At 27.5% G+C, this 17,755-nt stretch overlaps 1 protein-coding gene across 2 annotated transcripts; it reads right to left on the reverse strand.

Moving 5' to 3' along the window:
* Positions 1 to 13,074: 13,074 nt before the first annotated feature.
* On the reverse strand, positions 13,075 to 14,500 carry LOC107619789 (transcription factor MYB2-like). Of its 2 annotated transcripts, none has more exons than XM_016322072.3 (3): positions 14,156 to 14,500; positions 13,827 to 13,956; positions 13,075 to 13,751 (listed from the first exon to the last, which is right to left on the reverse strand). In XM_016322072.3, the coding sequence occupies exons 1-3, from the start codon at positions 14,319 to 14,321 to the stop codon at positions 13,247 to 13,249; spliced, it is 801 nt and encodes a 266-aa protein (XP_016177558.1). In that variant the 5' UTR covers positions 14,322 to 14,500; the 3' UTR covers positions 13,075 to 13,246. The 2 variants fall into 2 exon arrangements, with proteins under 2 accessions (XP_016177558.1, XP_016177559.1); XM_016322073.3 differs by having other exon boundaries at positions 13,839 to 13,956; positions 14,156 to 14,484.
* Between the last annotated feature and the right edge of the window lie 3,255 nt (positions 14,501 to 17,755).

Raw genomic sequence — 17,755 nt, forward strand, 5'->3', positions numbered from 1 at the left:
AGTGCATTATTTATTATAAATTTTCTTCTTCCGGGAAACAAAATTATAGCTCTTTCGGAGCCTTCTATCACATTACCTGAGCCAATAATAGTATTAACACATTCTTCTTTTGGCACAAGATGGGTAAAATATATAGTACTTTTAAGAATAGTGTGCGAACTTGCACTATCCGCAAGGCAAATATCTTCAGGATATGTCCTTGCCATTTTTCTTTAAAAACAAATAATAATAATAATAATAATAATAATAATAATAATAATAATAATAATAATAATAAAATGAGCAAAAGTACATGCATAGTAAAAATTATTCACATAAATACTTAACAAACACACATATTAAACTATTTCGTCATTGATTAAATAGCCAATATTTCCTTCAGGATCCTCAAAGAAATTAGATACATCATAATGAGTGGTGAAATTTTCATCATTTGAAACAAAATTTGTTTCCTTTTCTTTGTCATCATTTTTCAAGGATACTTGATAAAGATCAATTAAGTGCCTTGGGGTATAACAGGTACGTGTCCAATGGCCCTTTCCACCACAACGGAAGCATTTATCCTCAATTGATCTATTTTGTCCATTGTTCCTTTCTTTATCCCACTTCTGGTGAGATCCTTTCTTATGAGCATAATTTCTTTTCCTTCCATAATTTTTCTTGTTATCAAAATCTTGTCATTTACCTCTTCTGGGGTTATAATTTGCCGCATTTGCTTCAGAAAATGGGGCGGCGCCATCTGGGCGCGCTTCATGATTTCTTAAGAGCAACTCATTGTTGCGTTCAGCAACAAGAAAGCAAGAAATTAGCTCAAAATATTTTTAAATCATTTTTCTCGATACTGCTGCTGCAGGAGCACTTTCGAAGCATGGAATGTCGAGAAAATTTTCTCTAACATATCAGGCTTGAGGAAGTATCACCGTCTTTTGATGATTGTACCTTTCTTTAAGGCCTTTCCACAGATTTGCAGGATCTTTTAATGTGGGATATTCATTTTTCAATCATACTTCAAGATGATGACGAAGGAAAATTATGAATTTGGCTTTATCCTTCTGGGATGTATTATTTTCAGCTTTAATGGTATCTTCAAGATCCATTGAATCAAGATGGATTTTAGCATATAGTATCCAGATATATCAAAAGCATTATATTTAAGATGAAAGAGTTTCGATATAATAAAAATTTGTTACCTGAGTCTTCCTAAAATTTCGTTAGAGTTTCGTAATAACGTGTTGTAAAATAATTAAATAAATAAGGAAGAAATAACAAATATAAAATATAAAAATATAATTAGATAACTATAGTAATAATATTCACTAGAACTATTATATCAATTAATATATTTAATAATATTATAAAGTATGTAAGAAGGAAAATAGTATGAAAGAGAGAGAGCGAAGAATGTTTTAATATTCTTATTATTGTGTTACTGTGAGAGGTTTGAGCCTCTATTTATATAATTACACGAAGTAACTTTTTCAAACACTTATTAAAAACATTCTTCTTTAAGAATACTGCATCGTCTATCATAAATGGGCATTCACTTAACAAATCTTATCACAACACATACATAACATTTCAAACTTCAAAAAAGGATAGAGATATATCTGAATTGCTTCCTAAAAGAGTATATATATATATATACACGCGCACGCGTCTATAATAAACTAAATTATTCTAATACAAAAACTAAAAGTTATAAATATTGCATGTCACATTTTAAATACCTTAAGAACTCTAGCTAGATAATTTCTTGTGTTTGTATAATTAATAATACATATTATTTTTAATAAAATATTTTTAACCAATAAATATCCCAATAAATTATTGTGCTACTGTATAATAATAATAATAATAATTTATTTCTTTTTATTGTAAATAATGAATACTCTTGTTTTAAATTTCGTCTGTAATTTAAAAAATGAATGAATTTAGCTTTCTCTACACTGTGCTTGGACATGTTCCAAAATAAATAAATAAATAAATAAATAAAATAAAAATTCATATATAATTATATTTATATAAAATTATAAATTAAAAATTATTAAATAATTTAATATATTTGACTAAATTATTTAATAATTTTTAATTATTAATTTTATATAAAAATAATTATATGTAAAAATTTATTTAAATAAAAACTTTTTTTATTTAAAATAATAGATATAAATAACTCACGTGAAACGGATGCTTTCTAGTATTTTTGTCCTTGATCAATATGTCCAATACGCGGGCATAATAGTTGAAATGTTGAATAGATCACCGTTTTGGCTTACCTGGGAAGGAAGGAAAATGTTTTGGACTTTATTGGTACTTTGGTGCTCATCCTTTTAAATAGAAATGAATTTTCTCAATTTTTTTTTAATAATGGAAGGAATAAAGTGTAATATTTTATTATTAATTTTATAAATAAAACAAAAAAAATATGAAAAAAAAATAAAAAATTAGATATCATATTTTACTCCTTTAATTTTTTTTAATATTTGAGAGGATCCATTCTCTAAATTTGATATAAATATTTTCGGACAAAAAAGTGAGACACTGCTAATATATTTAAGGGTAAAATATATTTTTTATTCTTGATATTTGTAATTTTTTAAAAATATTTATAATATTTAATTTTGTTTTTTAATGTTTTTAATTTATCCATTTTTTAACATTTTCAATTTTGTATCAAAATTAATATGATTGTTATAACTTAATCAAAATGTTATAAATCGGCTCCATATATGTTATAATTCGGGTTCGTACGTTATAACTCGCTCAAACGTTATAACTTGATTTTGCACACCAAAATGTATATCATAACGCTCTAGATATAATATTATTCTTCTTTAATACATATAATTTCTAAAGCATAATTGTTAATATCTCGCCTCACATATAAAGGAGGTAAGATACTTTATCAAAGATATGATCACTACTTTTACATATAAAAAGTGACTTGAACGTCGGAGTACCTTTTGCATGTATTTTTCCTTTGGTTCTCTCTGCACCAAGGTCTTCCCAAACAAGAAGCTCAGAGTTGTGATAAGAAATTCCGAGTTGACTGCGGAAAGGACGAGCTGTACCCCAGCCAATTCACGTAAGAACAATTGGCGCCCACCGTGGACCCTAAGAAATAAAAATTCTTTTCCCTTTTTAGACTTCAAAATTTCCTTGTTCGCATATGACTGACCAACTTCCTTCAACACCATCTGAACTTCTTCGGATGGTAACCGAGTTATAACAGGCCAATCAGCATATGGCAGAAGAAAATCAAAGAAAATCAACCTTCTAATGAATTTATATTAAAAGTAATTTATAAACAAGTTATTTTATGTTTGATTTTTTAATTACAAAAATACTTAGTTTAAAATGAAAGTGATAAAAAAAATTCTATTATAGGAGAAAAATTTTTTTTTAACTTCTCCATAAACACTTTAAATTAGAGGTGTTTGTGCTGCGGTTTAGATTGGATAATTCCGATCTAATTTCAAGAGGTTTGGATTGGATTGAATTAGCGATGTTGTAAATTAAAAAATTAAATATGTGTAACAAGTCTCAACATCAAATTTTAAATAATCAACAATGACATAACACGTCTCAACAATATCTTAAAAAACCAATAATAACATTCAATAGAAATAGATGTTAGAAACAAGAGACTAAACTAGAGAAAAGATTTGTGTATTATTGAGTATATTCAAGTTGTCTTAAAATGATACAATATAAAAGAGTATTTATAGGTGTTAAGAGAATCGAAATAATAAAAATGTAATATCTTATAATAAATATTCAGATATGTTAAATAATGCTAATTAATCCTAATTATATTTTAACATCTTTCTTCAAACTCAAGTGACAACTTAAGTTTGAAACTTATTGAAAATAATGAAATAAAAAAAAATACATAAACTGGTAGAACGGATGCAGACGGAACTGCTAAAAAGAAGCGCAGATGAAACTGCCGCTGTCTGAAGGAATGCAGACGGAACTGTCGGAAAGAAGTGCAGACGGAACTGTCACTGTCTAAAGGAAGCACAGACAGAACTGCCGATGTCTGAAGGAAGCGCAGACGGAACTGCCAAAAGGAAAGCTCGAACGGATTTGCCACAAAGAAACGCAGACGGAACTGGCACAAGAGAACGCAGACGGAACTGCCGAAAGAGAGCAAAAACTATATGATTTTTCCATGAGAATAGGTAAACAGCAGATGACATTAGTGTTTGATCATTCGACTCGGAAAGAAACAAGACGGAGAGAATAGGCTAATCGATGAGGTGAAAAAGCATCAAAGAAGTGACAAAATACAAGAAAAATGGAATAGAGGAAAAGTGTGAAAAATACGGTGATTTCACCAAAAGAAAAACAACATATCTTCTTCAAGGAGGATACCATAGCTCTGATACCATGTTAGAAACAAGAGACTAAACTAGAGAAAAGATTTGTGTATTATTGAGTATATTCAAGTTGTCTTAAAATGATACAATATAAAAGAGTATTTATAGGTATTAAGAGAATCGAAATAATAAAAATGTAATATCTTATAATAAATATTCAGATATGTTAAATAATGCTAATGATTCTCTAACAATAGAAATAAAATTACAAATTAGTTAAAATAAATAAACAAATTTCTTTTTGAACATAAAATATTTATTAAATAATAATAATATATGAATAATATAAAAATATATAACAAATTGATAAAATAAAAAATAAAATTATAAATATTATAGTATATTATGCGGTTTGGATTAGATTGGATTGGGCTTGTGAAATAGATTCGAAACCTGATCCGATCCATACTATTTGTAAAAAAAGAATCTAATTAAATTCAAATTAGTGCTGTTTAATCAGTTTTCGATTTGAATTAGATTTGATAAACGGTTTAATTTGGATCAATTTACATTTAAAAACCTCTCCTTTAAATAATTTTTAGAAAATTACAAACTAATTTTAAAAATTATATCAAATATTAATGCTCTAACTTTTTACAAATTAAAAATAAAAAAATTACTTATAAATTTATCCAAACTAATCTTAAATGATATTAAGTTGTTTAACTAGCTAATAAGTAGGGCTAGAAGTGAGCCGAACAAGCTTAAGCTCAACTCACAAAAATTGAGCTTAGTTCACGGCTTGGTTCATTAACAATTAAGCCTATTTCTTAAGTTCAAACTCGCCTCACCGAAAGCTCACAAGCTAACTCGAACTTATGAACTGGCTCAAATAATAAGAATATAATCTATAATTCTATATCAATACATTATAACTTATCTATTTTAAAAAATATTTAAAAAAATCAATTTTATATATTTTTTGTCTATTAATAAATTATAACTTATCTATTTTAAAAAATATTTAAAAATAAATTTTATATATTATTTATCTATTAATAAATTATGAATTTTTTATTTATATCTTACATTAAAATTATATATAAAAAATAAATATAAAATTTTAAATAATTAAAATTATTAATATATATAATTATATATTACTATTTTATATATATATATATATAATATTAAAAATATAAATAAAATGTTTATAAAATAAAAAACGTTTCAGGTGAAACAGTGTACGGATGTGACATTTCAGTACTCCATTGTCTAAAACCATTTAGATTTAACATAAAATAATTATATGATTAAGATGATGCAAAGCAGTTTTGATGTAGACATAGTGCTTGTCGGGTGTAACAAGGGGTTTTTATTGGTTGTGGAAGTTAGCTATAGGTGTATTGAAAGTCGATTTTGCCCTAAATTGGTGTTCAGTGTTAGTTTGTTGCTGCTTTGCTGATTCGTGGCTTGGAGGCACATAGGCATGGGTAATGGATCCGGGTACGGGTTTTGCAGCACATTTAAAGCATTATGAATTAGATTTTTTTTTTTTTGGTGAATTAGATTGGACTCATTTGTTGTGTGCCGACATCTATATTTTTTTAGAGTAATATTACATATTTAAATTTTTTTATAAACTAAGTCTAATAAAATTAAATAGTAAAACTTAAAATAATATTAGTCATAGCTAATTTTTTTTATGTTAGACAAATTTAATTAGACTTGATTAATAAAAATACTTGAATGTAACATTATTCGTTTTTTTATTATAGTTAGACTTGGATATATGTTAACCTATATCTATATAAGTTAGTAGTACTTGCAGTCCCGGAGCATAATTTTGTGCAAAGGAAAAGAAAAATCCAAACCATTAAAATGAGGTTTTAAACATATACATAAATCTAACTTATAAATGGATTTGAAAATTTGAGATGGAATAATATTTTAATTTAGTGGTTGTTTAGACACTATTAAACTATTAGAAAATATTTTTTTAATAAATTTTTTATTTTTTGTGTGTTTGATAAAATTTTAATAATAAAAATAAAAATATTAGAAAAATAAAAAATACACCTTATTTTAGAAGTACAATTTATATTTTTTTTAAAAATATTTTTATTTTAGAATGAATATTTTTAACATCATTAATAAATAAAAAATATTTTTATATTATTGTTCCTAAATATAATCATTATATAAAAAAATATTTTACATGAAATATTAAAATATAAAATTATTTTTGTTTTTTATTTTTTTTAAATTATTTAAATATTTTATATGAAATATTAAATATAAAATTATTTTTGTTTTTTTAATTTTAAAAAAATAATTTAAACAAAAAAAATTATAGAAACTCATCCAAACAAACTATCAATATGTTATGATTTAGTAAATAAATTATCTCTGAAAATGCATATTAAAATTTCTTAAAACTATAAATCACATGGGTGTCCCATTGTCTTCTAAGAAAAAAGAATGGATTAAATTTGATAATGAATTAATTTGTCAGTGCGCTGATGGCCTGATGTATGGCTTTACTTTTAAGCCGGACACTGCTTAGAGGAGTTGTTTTGTAAGCTTTGTTCATCTTGTTTATGCATAATAATAAAATAGAGAATGAAAAATGTAAACAGCGACGAGATTTGTATAAACTGCACTTGTTTGAGCATGATTGGATAGTTGTTTGAGCAGATGGTGGCTCACTCTTCCACGACCGGCTATCAATTACGAGAAATTCTAGGGCCAACAATTTTTGTATTTTGTGGTCATCACTTAATCATCAAAAGAAAAGTGAGTGATTTTTTATCATTAGATGACTAATTGATATAATCTCACACTATTAAAAATAGAGATTTACTACACATACAAGTTTTTTTAGCATACAAATTTATACAAGTTAACCCTAACTTAATAAAATTCACTTTTATAATGCAAGAAAGAAGAAGAAGAATTTTGAATTATACAAAACTTATCAATACACATACACCAAAAATTTTTAAATAATATAATATAAATGACTTATATAAACTTGTATGTTTAAATAACTTGTATGTGAAGAATAATTCTTAAAGATATTATTAATGATTAATTGATAGTTATAAAACACAAAAATTACTGACTCCTTAGCACTCCTCATCAATTATTATCTCTAACTTGAAAGCTGTCTATAATAATTTATTTAACATTAAAAATGGGGTACATTGGTAATTAACGAACCAGTAAACGACAAAACCATATCTGTAACTTGATCGTACCTGGCATATTGAAATGTCACTCCCGTACCTTGCCATACCTGAAACGCTTATAAAATATGTGTATTAATATAGGAAAAATTTTAAGTGTATTATAAAATATCAATATTTCAGTTGTTTTAATTATTATTTTCAATTAATATATATTATATATATTTTCTATAATTCAGATCAACCGTTAAAATAACTGGAACATCGATATTTCTGATACACTTAAAACTCTTCCATTAATATATAGGAAGCGTTGCATTTTAAGTGTGACATTGTATTTTGTTGGATTTTCAGACTTTCACTCTTTTTTACTAATGAGATTTAATATAAAATATATGAAGAATTCAGATTAAAAAAAAAAAGCTTAATGTGAACAACTGAACATGATCCAAGAGAGTGCACGGAAAAAATACAACCGATTTATTCGTTATGAGATATTTAAACACTGAAAATATCGATTTTGTCCAAGTGGACACAAAACAGCCTATCTCCCTATGGTATAAATTTTATTTGAGCTCCCTTTCTCTGTAGCACTGGTGTCCCATTTCTCTCCTTCGCTGTGATGCAGTGTCTCCCTCAAAATTTTATTTGTCTATTTATTTTACAAGGATATTATTATTATTATTATTATTATTATTGTTATTATTATTATTATTAGATAATACTATTTTTAATTTAGTTTTGTTTCTCTTGTACCTTTATAGAAGGAACTTATAATCCACTATATTGGAAATATATTATTTTACTAAATGCATATTATTTTTCAAAATTTTAAATATTAATTATTTTAAATATTAAATTTATTTTTATTAAATTATTTAAAAAAGAGATAAAATTAAAAAAATAAAAAAAAAGATAAAAAGAGAAATTATTTTTAATCATAGAAGATCTATTTAACACTCATGACTATTTTTTTTCTTTTATTTCTCTATTTTCTTTTTCATACTTAAAATAATTTAAGGAAAGACAAATTTTAATAATAAATTATAAAAATATTTTAAACGTGATATATTATGCTATATTTAAGTACTATAATATAAGAAAGAAATTAAATCACATTACATATAATGTAAGTATGATTTCTTTTAGTTTATTTATAATTATTAAAGAAAAATAATATTAGTATTAAAGAATAATATTAGCTAAAATAAAAAATTAATAAAAAAATTTAAAAGTCTAATAATTCTGAAATAAAGATAGTGAGTCACACATGATAAAAATTATATATTTAATGGTGATTACTTTACAATTTTTCTCATTTTAAAAGATATTTTTTTAGCAATTAATACATTGAATAACTTAAAAAAAAAATAAGTGTTTGGTTAGATTAACTTTCAAAAAAATTTTTTTCTTTAAAATTATAAAATACTTTTATTAAATTTTAAACATATTTAAATACATCTTTTAAAAAAATATTTTTATTAAAAATTAATTATTATTTTTAAAAAAAAACCAACAATACTTTACTTTTAAAACTATTAGAAGCAAAAACAAGGAATTTTTAATTTTTTACCAAAATAATAAAAACTTGAATAATTTAAATTAAATAATTTTATTTAGACAGTAGAAAAGTGAATTGTAGTAATATATTATTGTCAGTTTTTTAATATTAGGTTTTAAGTCTTTATAAATTTAAAAGTAAATCATTTATCTAAAATGAATCTCGTTTAATATTATCCGTTTATTCTTAATTGATTTTTGTTATTACTAATATGTCTGATCTTATACCAATCATTTTGAGTTAGAACAATTTAGTAGTAGTTATTAGTAAATTGTCCTAGACCATAATAAAAGATAAAAGTGTAGATAAATTATTTTAACTAAGTACGATTTAGTAAATAGTGCAATTGTATATAATTCAGTTGAAGTCGATTTACTAGAAGAGGAGAATTTATATAAATCGGTTCTAGCCACTCCAATTTACTAAGAGGAAAAAAATATATGGATATTAACAATAATAAATGGTTCAAAATTTCGAGAATTAACTAAAATCAAAGCTACTCATGCATTATCTCTTTATTCTTTCTCTAAAATGTTATAAAAATTAGGAAGTTAAATAAATTTATATTAGTATTTTTAAAATTATAAACAATTAGGATTAAAAGCTTTTTCAATAGTTACTGAAATAACATATAAAATACATACATACATAATACTATTGCTGTTTCTTACATTTGTATATTTATTTTTTCTCCTTAAAAAATCAAATCATGTAGGTATTCTTTTGTTTTCTTTTTTTTCAAAAAATAGAAATTTTTAGATATATCATATTTACTATGTTTTATTGGTAGCCAAATATGTCAGTTTTCAATAAAATAACTTTAATAAGTGTTTATCTAAACAATAATATTTATCTATTAATAGAATTAAATGATATGATTGTATTAAAATTCAGAGTTTATAATTTATAAAACTAATCTCGATGAAATATATTTAAAATAAAAGGATTAATTATCTTTTTTATAAGTAAAGTTATTTTTTATCTTTCTATAAGTGTAATTTTTATTTGACTATTTATTTATTATTATATAGAGAAAAAGACTATTATCACACCTCAATTAATAAAATTTTACTTAATCATCTTAAATTATCTTTTTTTTCTATTTTATAGCTAAATTAAATAATTAATAATTTATTAAGTAAAAATTTAATATTACCCAAATTTATTATAACTAATACTACAAAATTAAATTAATATTATTTTTTAATAATGTAATAATAGCCATGTGCATCTATAATACATGGCATATAGTATATGGTACATGATAATAAAAAAATAATTAAAAGATGAATTATAAGATACAATATATATATTCTGAATTTTCATCTAACATTATTTTATTGTCTTTATGCAATTTAAACTAATAGGGAGTAAACTAAAAATATAAGAAATTTTTATGTCAATTTCACAAATTATATACCAATTTAGTTATTTTAATTGATAATTATATACTTCTGTAGAAAAAAATTTTATTCTAATACTTAAATAAAATAAAGATTATTTTTAAATAAAAGAAAGAATTATGTTGACATTAATTTTTAATTAAATTTAAAATTATTATTGTTAAAAAAATTTTATTTGATTCAAATTTTTATGTGTAAAAAAAAATTATTTTATTTTTTATTTTATTTTTTTAACTATTTTTGGCTTAATCAATTTCAAACTCTTCTATTCATCATGTCCGTCCCAACATAGCCGCTAGGTCACAGTTGTATATTCTCCATTTAATTTCTTTAGCTGCTCATTAGTCATTACAGTCTTTTTTTTTTTTTTTAGGGCTACAAGTGTCATTGCAAGCTTCACTCCATGACAAATTCAAACCTTATTACTGAATGGTACATGGCATATCAGTAAAGTAAACTAGAGTACCCGAAACGTTTTCTACTGTATATTTATATAACCGAATCAGTTCACGAGCTAATGAGTTGAGTTTATTTATTTAAGTTATAAATTCAATTTTAGACTCAAACTTAACTCATCAGCTCACAAATTTAGCTTATCGAACTATTAAAGAGTCGAGTTCGAGTTGGCTTGACTCACTTCTGGTCCTACTAATAAGTAAGCTTCATAAATTAATGATTAATTCATTAGAATGATATTTTTTTTTATTTTTCACGGTATCTCCAAACTCAACAGACTAATGACCAGTTTACCACGGTATTAAACTTTATTTAAGAATTTGTGATTGGCCAATGAATTACTACATATATAAGATGAGATTCAAATTCCTAACACTTATTTAAACAGATCACTAGACTAACCCAATTTAATTTCATTAGAATGATATAATTTTACGTTTTCAATCAACTAAATAAACTTTACACCACTAACCATTAACCAATGCAATAAATAAATAAGAAAAAGTCTAGGGGACCAACAACTTTATCAAATTCTAGCCAACATGTAACCAGCAAAGAAAAGTGAATTATTGGATGAAATCTCACACCAATCTCATACGATTAAAATCATCATTAATAGCTATTTAATGGTTACAAATCACAAAAGTTGTTGGTCCCTAGCATTCCTCAAAAAATAACTCTGTAAAAAACGTACATGTGAAATCACTTGAAAGTGGAAGCCACTATCACTTGAGAGTGCATATCGTGTTACATGTGCAACATGTCAAGTTAATCTTCTACATAATGTTTCACATGCTCTCCTCCATTATTAGAACCAGTTAACTAATTAGAAGCATGAAAACAAATTAAATTAAACTAATGAAAGAATAAAGGCCGAGACTCATAGAGCGATTAGAGTCAACCTGAGAGATAGGAACTTAAAACACTTTAATTTGTTTTCGGAATGGGAGGGCCCGGCTTAACTTATTCCCCATGTAACATATTGCTTGCTTCCTCTCCACAAACTCTCTTTTTTCTAATTTCAAAAGCAGAGACCAATTAAAAGTGCTTTATCAAGCGTAGAAGTAAGCTCAATTGAGTGCCCATTCCTCTCTCATCTCCAAAGTACTAGCAAACAAAGGAAACTTCTTTCATTTTTTCTTTTCTTTTCTTTTTTTGGTTGTGAATTATATTCTCCACGAGATGCAATTATCTTCCGCTTGGAAACATCCATATTATATAGAAACGATGTTAAATCTTTATTCCCACTAGAATCTATTTTATCACAATTTTAAATCCAAGACTTTGATTAGTGAAAACTAACATGCACCAAAAGAGTTAGTTCCCACTGGTTAAGGAAACATGTTTGTTGGAATTTTTTAATTTTTAGGTATTAATATAAATTTTAACTTTTATTGTTTAATGTTTAGTATTTAGTGGAATCAGCTAATTTGTGAACGAAAGAAAAGTAATTATTGAAAAAGACTAAATAGTTTTTACAGCTCATCCAATTCTTTATATAATAAGTATAAATTTCTTAAAGAATTTGGTATAATATAATAAAAACAATTTTATATGACCAATAAATTCATTATTGTTGATCTACTTGGTTAATTTTAAATATTAAAAAATAAATTTTAAATTTTAAACTAATGTCATAAATTTTAATACTATAAAAATAAAGTGTTAGTCTAAAGTGTTAGTTAATATTGATAACAAGTATTGGTTCTAATATTTTTTATATAATAATATGTCTTAATTTTTTAACTTAACTCTTAAAATGAAAACAAACAATATTACTTTTGTTCATCAGTTGGCCATCAATATTTAAAAATATGAAATAAAATATATTGTTAAATTATTAAATTAAATAAACTAAACTAAAAAATAAAGTTAATAGTTAAGTGATGATAATGCTACGGGGTCAGTAATTTTTGTGATTTGTAGTCATCAAGATGATTTTAATGGTGTGAGATTAGTGTGAGATTTCATCCAATGGTTCATTTTTCTTTGCTGGTTACATATTGGACATAATTTAACAAAATTACTTGCCTCTAGACTTTTCCTAAAAATAATAAATTTTGATAGTTTCTAAAATTTCTTTTATGGTAACCTATGCATATATAATAGACTCATTTGAGTGAAAGAGAAAAAAAAAAATAGAGTTTTTATAAAATAGATTGACATTCCATTATTGAAACGAAAGAGACTAACAATAATAGGTACACTTTCCATGTGTTTGTAGCTATCGGTGGTAGGAGAATTCATCCCCTAATGGCCACAATCCACCTATTACCTACACTCCTACTTTGTACATCAAAGTCTTCACATTATGCTTCACGCAAGAGAATTGAATTTCACTTCAAGGTCATCGCAAAGTTGTTGTTGCAAGAACCACACATTCTCATCATTCCACAAATACTCTAGTGACTCACCACCACCACCACAACTATGACCATTTCCATTTGTCCCCTGTTCAAACAACAGCTGATTATTGAAACTTGACCATTGATTTCCCACACTCGCACTCTGTCCCGACGACGAGTCCGATAGGCAGTTGCTCTGTTTCGCGCACAGTAAAGGTCCGGAATCTGAACCGTTTCGGTTAGAAACAAGAACTCCGGTTTGGGTTTCAGGTTCGGTTTGGTTAGTGAGTTTTTGTGGTGCAGGGTGGAGCCTCTCGAGCAATCGCGGCATCCACACGTAACGCAAGGCGTCTCTAAACTGCTTGCTGTTAACGTCGCACTTTAACTGCTTCGCCTGCTTTATCACCCTCGTCCTCCAGTAGTTCTTGATTTCGTTGTCCGTTCTTCCTGGCAGGTGCTGAGCAATCTTTGACCACCTATACGGAACATTATATTGCTTATTACTTTAGTAAAAGTTTTTTTTATGACAAGAATGAGAACAAAATCTTTACCTATTGCCCCACCGGAAGTGGAGGTCAAGAATCAATATCTGTTCTTGGAGTGTGATATTTCCACGGCGCACGTCGGGGCGCAAGTAGTTTAGCCACCTTAATCTGCAACTTTTACCGCTTCTCTTCAATCCTGATGATATCTTTTTCATAATTAATTTCGATAGATCATAATTGAACAAACTATGTGATAGAACATGCAATCTGTTAAGAACAAGCTGTATGCTAACTATTAAAAGTAACGGTGATGATATGATAGTACGAATTATCCATGCAGGAGAGATACGAAATTTGTTTAGCAAAGTCATAATTAGAGTATGAATTTGACATGCCTGCAGAACGTGCGACGGAATTCCAGTGACCCTCACCGTGTGTGGAGATATAATTGGTGAGAATGGCGTCCTCGTCAACCGTCCATGGACCTTTTCTTAATCCCATCTCGTTTGCAAGTTGTTGCACCTGTGATCCTTCACTTTTCTTAATAACCTTAACATCCATATGTATAGTATAATAGAGACCTTATCTCTAAACCAAGTTGGGATTTTGGGTGAGGTAGACAGAGCAATATGATCTAATATATATACTAAGAGTAGATAGTACGGCTATGAATGAATGGAATAGTGGGATTTGTGCTTTGTTGTTAGTTTCACTTATTGGGGTCATGTATGTGTATGTGCGCGCGCTTTTACATATAGAGGCGTGGATAAGATTAAACACGCTTCAAGTGCGAAAAGGGGAAACGGGGCCAGTGACTGGTTGCACGGAGAGAGCACACATGATTCCACTTAATTCGATATTCTGATTAAGTACATACGGGACTATTATTAGACGCATGATACATTGGAATGATATATATATCAACAATGCTAGGCACAAGAAGGCACCAGCCAAAAATCAGCCAAACGTTTCTGGGTAAATTTAAAATCTCTACGTGGATGGTGTTTATGCTAGATATTAGGATGTTTCTTTTACTAAGTATTAGAATGTTTTTTTTTTCATACTAAATAAATGTTTTTTTATATATTTTATAATTTTAATTTGGGGTGAAAAGCAATTAATATCAAATATTATAAATTAAAAATAAATAAAATTAATTAAATATAATTATAAATTAGTTAAATTGTTTACTTTTTGACTGATCACCTCTTGATTTCATATACTTTTCCTATATATATATAAGTTGTTTATTTTTTGACTGATTACCTCTTGATTTCATATACTTTTCCTATATATATATATATATATATAGGTGGTGGCCTTTTAATAGGTGGCTAAGTATGACTAAAAGATTGACCAACCTTTCAATAGATAATACATAGCGAGGGATTTACTCATCATACATTTAAGGAGAATGTTGAGTATAGAAAATGTCATAAATTACTGATTTTTTTTTGTTATCAATTATTTTGATTTTTTTTTGTTTTGTTTTATAATTTCGTCCACTTTCAATTTTTTTTAAATGTAGATGTAGTTATTAGTCTTGAAAAATTATTTTAAAAACAAAAATATTAATATCTTAAATGTGTAATATATGTTCGATTTGTTCCATTTTTAAAAATACAATTCGATATATATTACACATTTAAGAAATTAATGTTTTTGTTTTTAAAATAATCTTTCAAGACCAATAACTACACTTACGTTAAAAAAAATTGAAAGTGGACGAAATTATAAAACAAAAAAAATTAAAATAATTAAAGACAAAAAGCTACAAAGGTATAATTTTTTAATATATTCTAATTTCTTTATTTTTAAATAATTATAATATAATAATATAAAAAATAAAGCTTAGTAACATTTAAATGTATTATAGATAGATAAAATTATTCTTAAATGAATGAAAATGTGTAATTAAATTAGTATATTTTACAAATATAACATATTTAAAAAAGTTATTCATCATCCTATATGTTTTTTTTCTTTTTGTGAACCATTTCTCTCTTTTATTATCCTCATTTTTTTTAAATAAAAAGTAGCAAGAGTTTTTTTGGTTTAATCACTATAAGGCCTATAAGGCCCAAAAGACAAAAATAGTTTTTTGCATTCCATTTTTCTTTTTGCCATCAGTAATTTATGACATTTACTACACTCAAATTCCTCTTAAATGTATGATGAGTAAACCCTTTGTAACACCCTACCATACAAAGTCTTATGCTTAAGTCATAATTCAGAGATGGCAAGGTATTACGACCTCTAAAACAAAAATTTAGTACGTATAGTAGTATGAATAATTGATTATAACTAGGAGCCTTTGTAGAAAAAGGGGGTAAACAAAAACCGTAACTCGAACGGGCAACACTCCGATCGATAACATAACGAACCGGGATAAGCTAACGCGAGATCATATATATAAAGAGTGTCAAAAACAAGAATATCAAGACTCAAAACCCGGCTGCGAAGAGAACCGGTCCGAGCATATCAATATATACATATGATAAAATAAGGAAACCCCAAAGGAAACCCAAAGGGACACAAATACAGAAAACCTATTCTCCAAAAATCCCCTCTAGAAGGAGTCATCACAGTTTGTATTATTTAATGAAGATAAAAGTATCTAAACAAGATATATAACCCAAAACAGAGTCCCGAGAACAAAGGATCTTCACTAATCCAGAAGTCTCCAGCATGCCTCAACGAGAAGCCTCGCGTCCTGCATCTGAAAACCACAAAATTCGCATGGGTGAGAACCAGAGGTCCCCAGCACAGTAACAGCTTCCACATATATAATACATAATAATAGAGGAAAGCCGAAGGCAATCCTAGAGCTTCCTCCAGATAATATCAAAGCTTATAAACAAGCTAAACCGTAAGTGGCAACTGACTAAAGATTCTTCAGTCTAACTAATACTTCCCTTTCCAATTCCTTCAGACCTCCCAACCACCAGCAGGAGTATAATATAGCAAACACAGTTATATCAGACAAGAGATTTACAAATAGGAACAGATAAGGCATTTAGACAATTAGCAAGTAATATGCAGTCAAATAGGCAATCTCAAACAATTCATGTAGTATGCTTATGATGCATGCCTGTCCCTAGTGGCTGATGATATCATCTGTCGGTTATAGAGCCAACCCGACAAGTCCTGGTAGCTAATCATTGGACTGTCCCTCTGTCGTGCATCCCCAACTCGAGTTATACTCATCATAAACTTGATCATAAACATGATCCATATCCATCACCCTCACTGGTGAATATTTACGGGGGCGAGCTCATCCGGGCCTTTCACAGTGCCCGGCCACACTTACGACATAGGGTCAAAAGAGCTTCGAGTCTCAACCTGGAGCACGTGGTGGCTAGCCACTGCTACTACCCAGGGAAACCCTCATCTCCAATGGTGGAAGTGCCAACATTCACAATTCATTCAACAGCTTATATGCATTTATACTTAGCCATAAACATGGCTCCGCCGCCACACGGCATAATCCAGCCATCCGGCTCACGGTTAAATCCATAACCAGCCAATTCATTAACAATTACGGCCATTCGGCCCATGGCATAACAAGCACTTCCACCGCCATCCTCCACATCTCACATAATCATCTTTGATCCTCATGGATCATTCATTTTTCCCTTGCTTCACTCGCAAGTTACCACATTCACTAGCCCTTTTCCTCATACTAGGCATATCATAATGATTTAAGACATAAGTGGTGAGATTGGAGGCTTAGAAGTATGAAGTTTGGCTTTTAAAACTCAAAAATCAACTTTGGGATGAAAACAGGGCCACGCGTACGCGCACTCCACGCGCACGCGTGGATGATGCTTTCTCGAAGAACGGCGCATACGCGCCAAGTGCGCCTACGCGCGAGGGGTCATTCTGCTAAAAATTTTCTAAGTTAAAAGCTGCAGAATTCACAGATTCAACCCCCAATCTTCCAACGGTCATAACTCTCTCATTTTAAATCATTTTTCACCCGTTCTTCGAACGGC

This window comes from Arachis ipaensis, chromosome B9 (assembly GCF_059453495.1).
Source record: "Arachis ipaensis isolate K30076 ecotype BB chromosome B9, ASM5945349v1, whole genome shotgun sequence".
Lineage (NCBI taxonomy): Eukaryota > Viridiplantae > Streptophyta > Magnoliopsida > Fabales > Fabaceae > Arachis > Arachis ipaensis.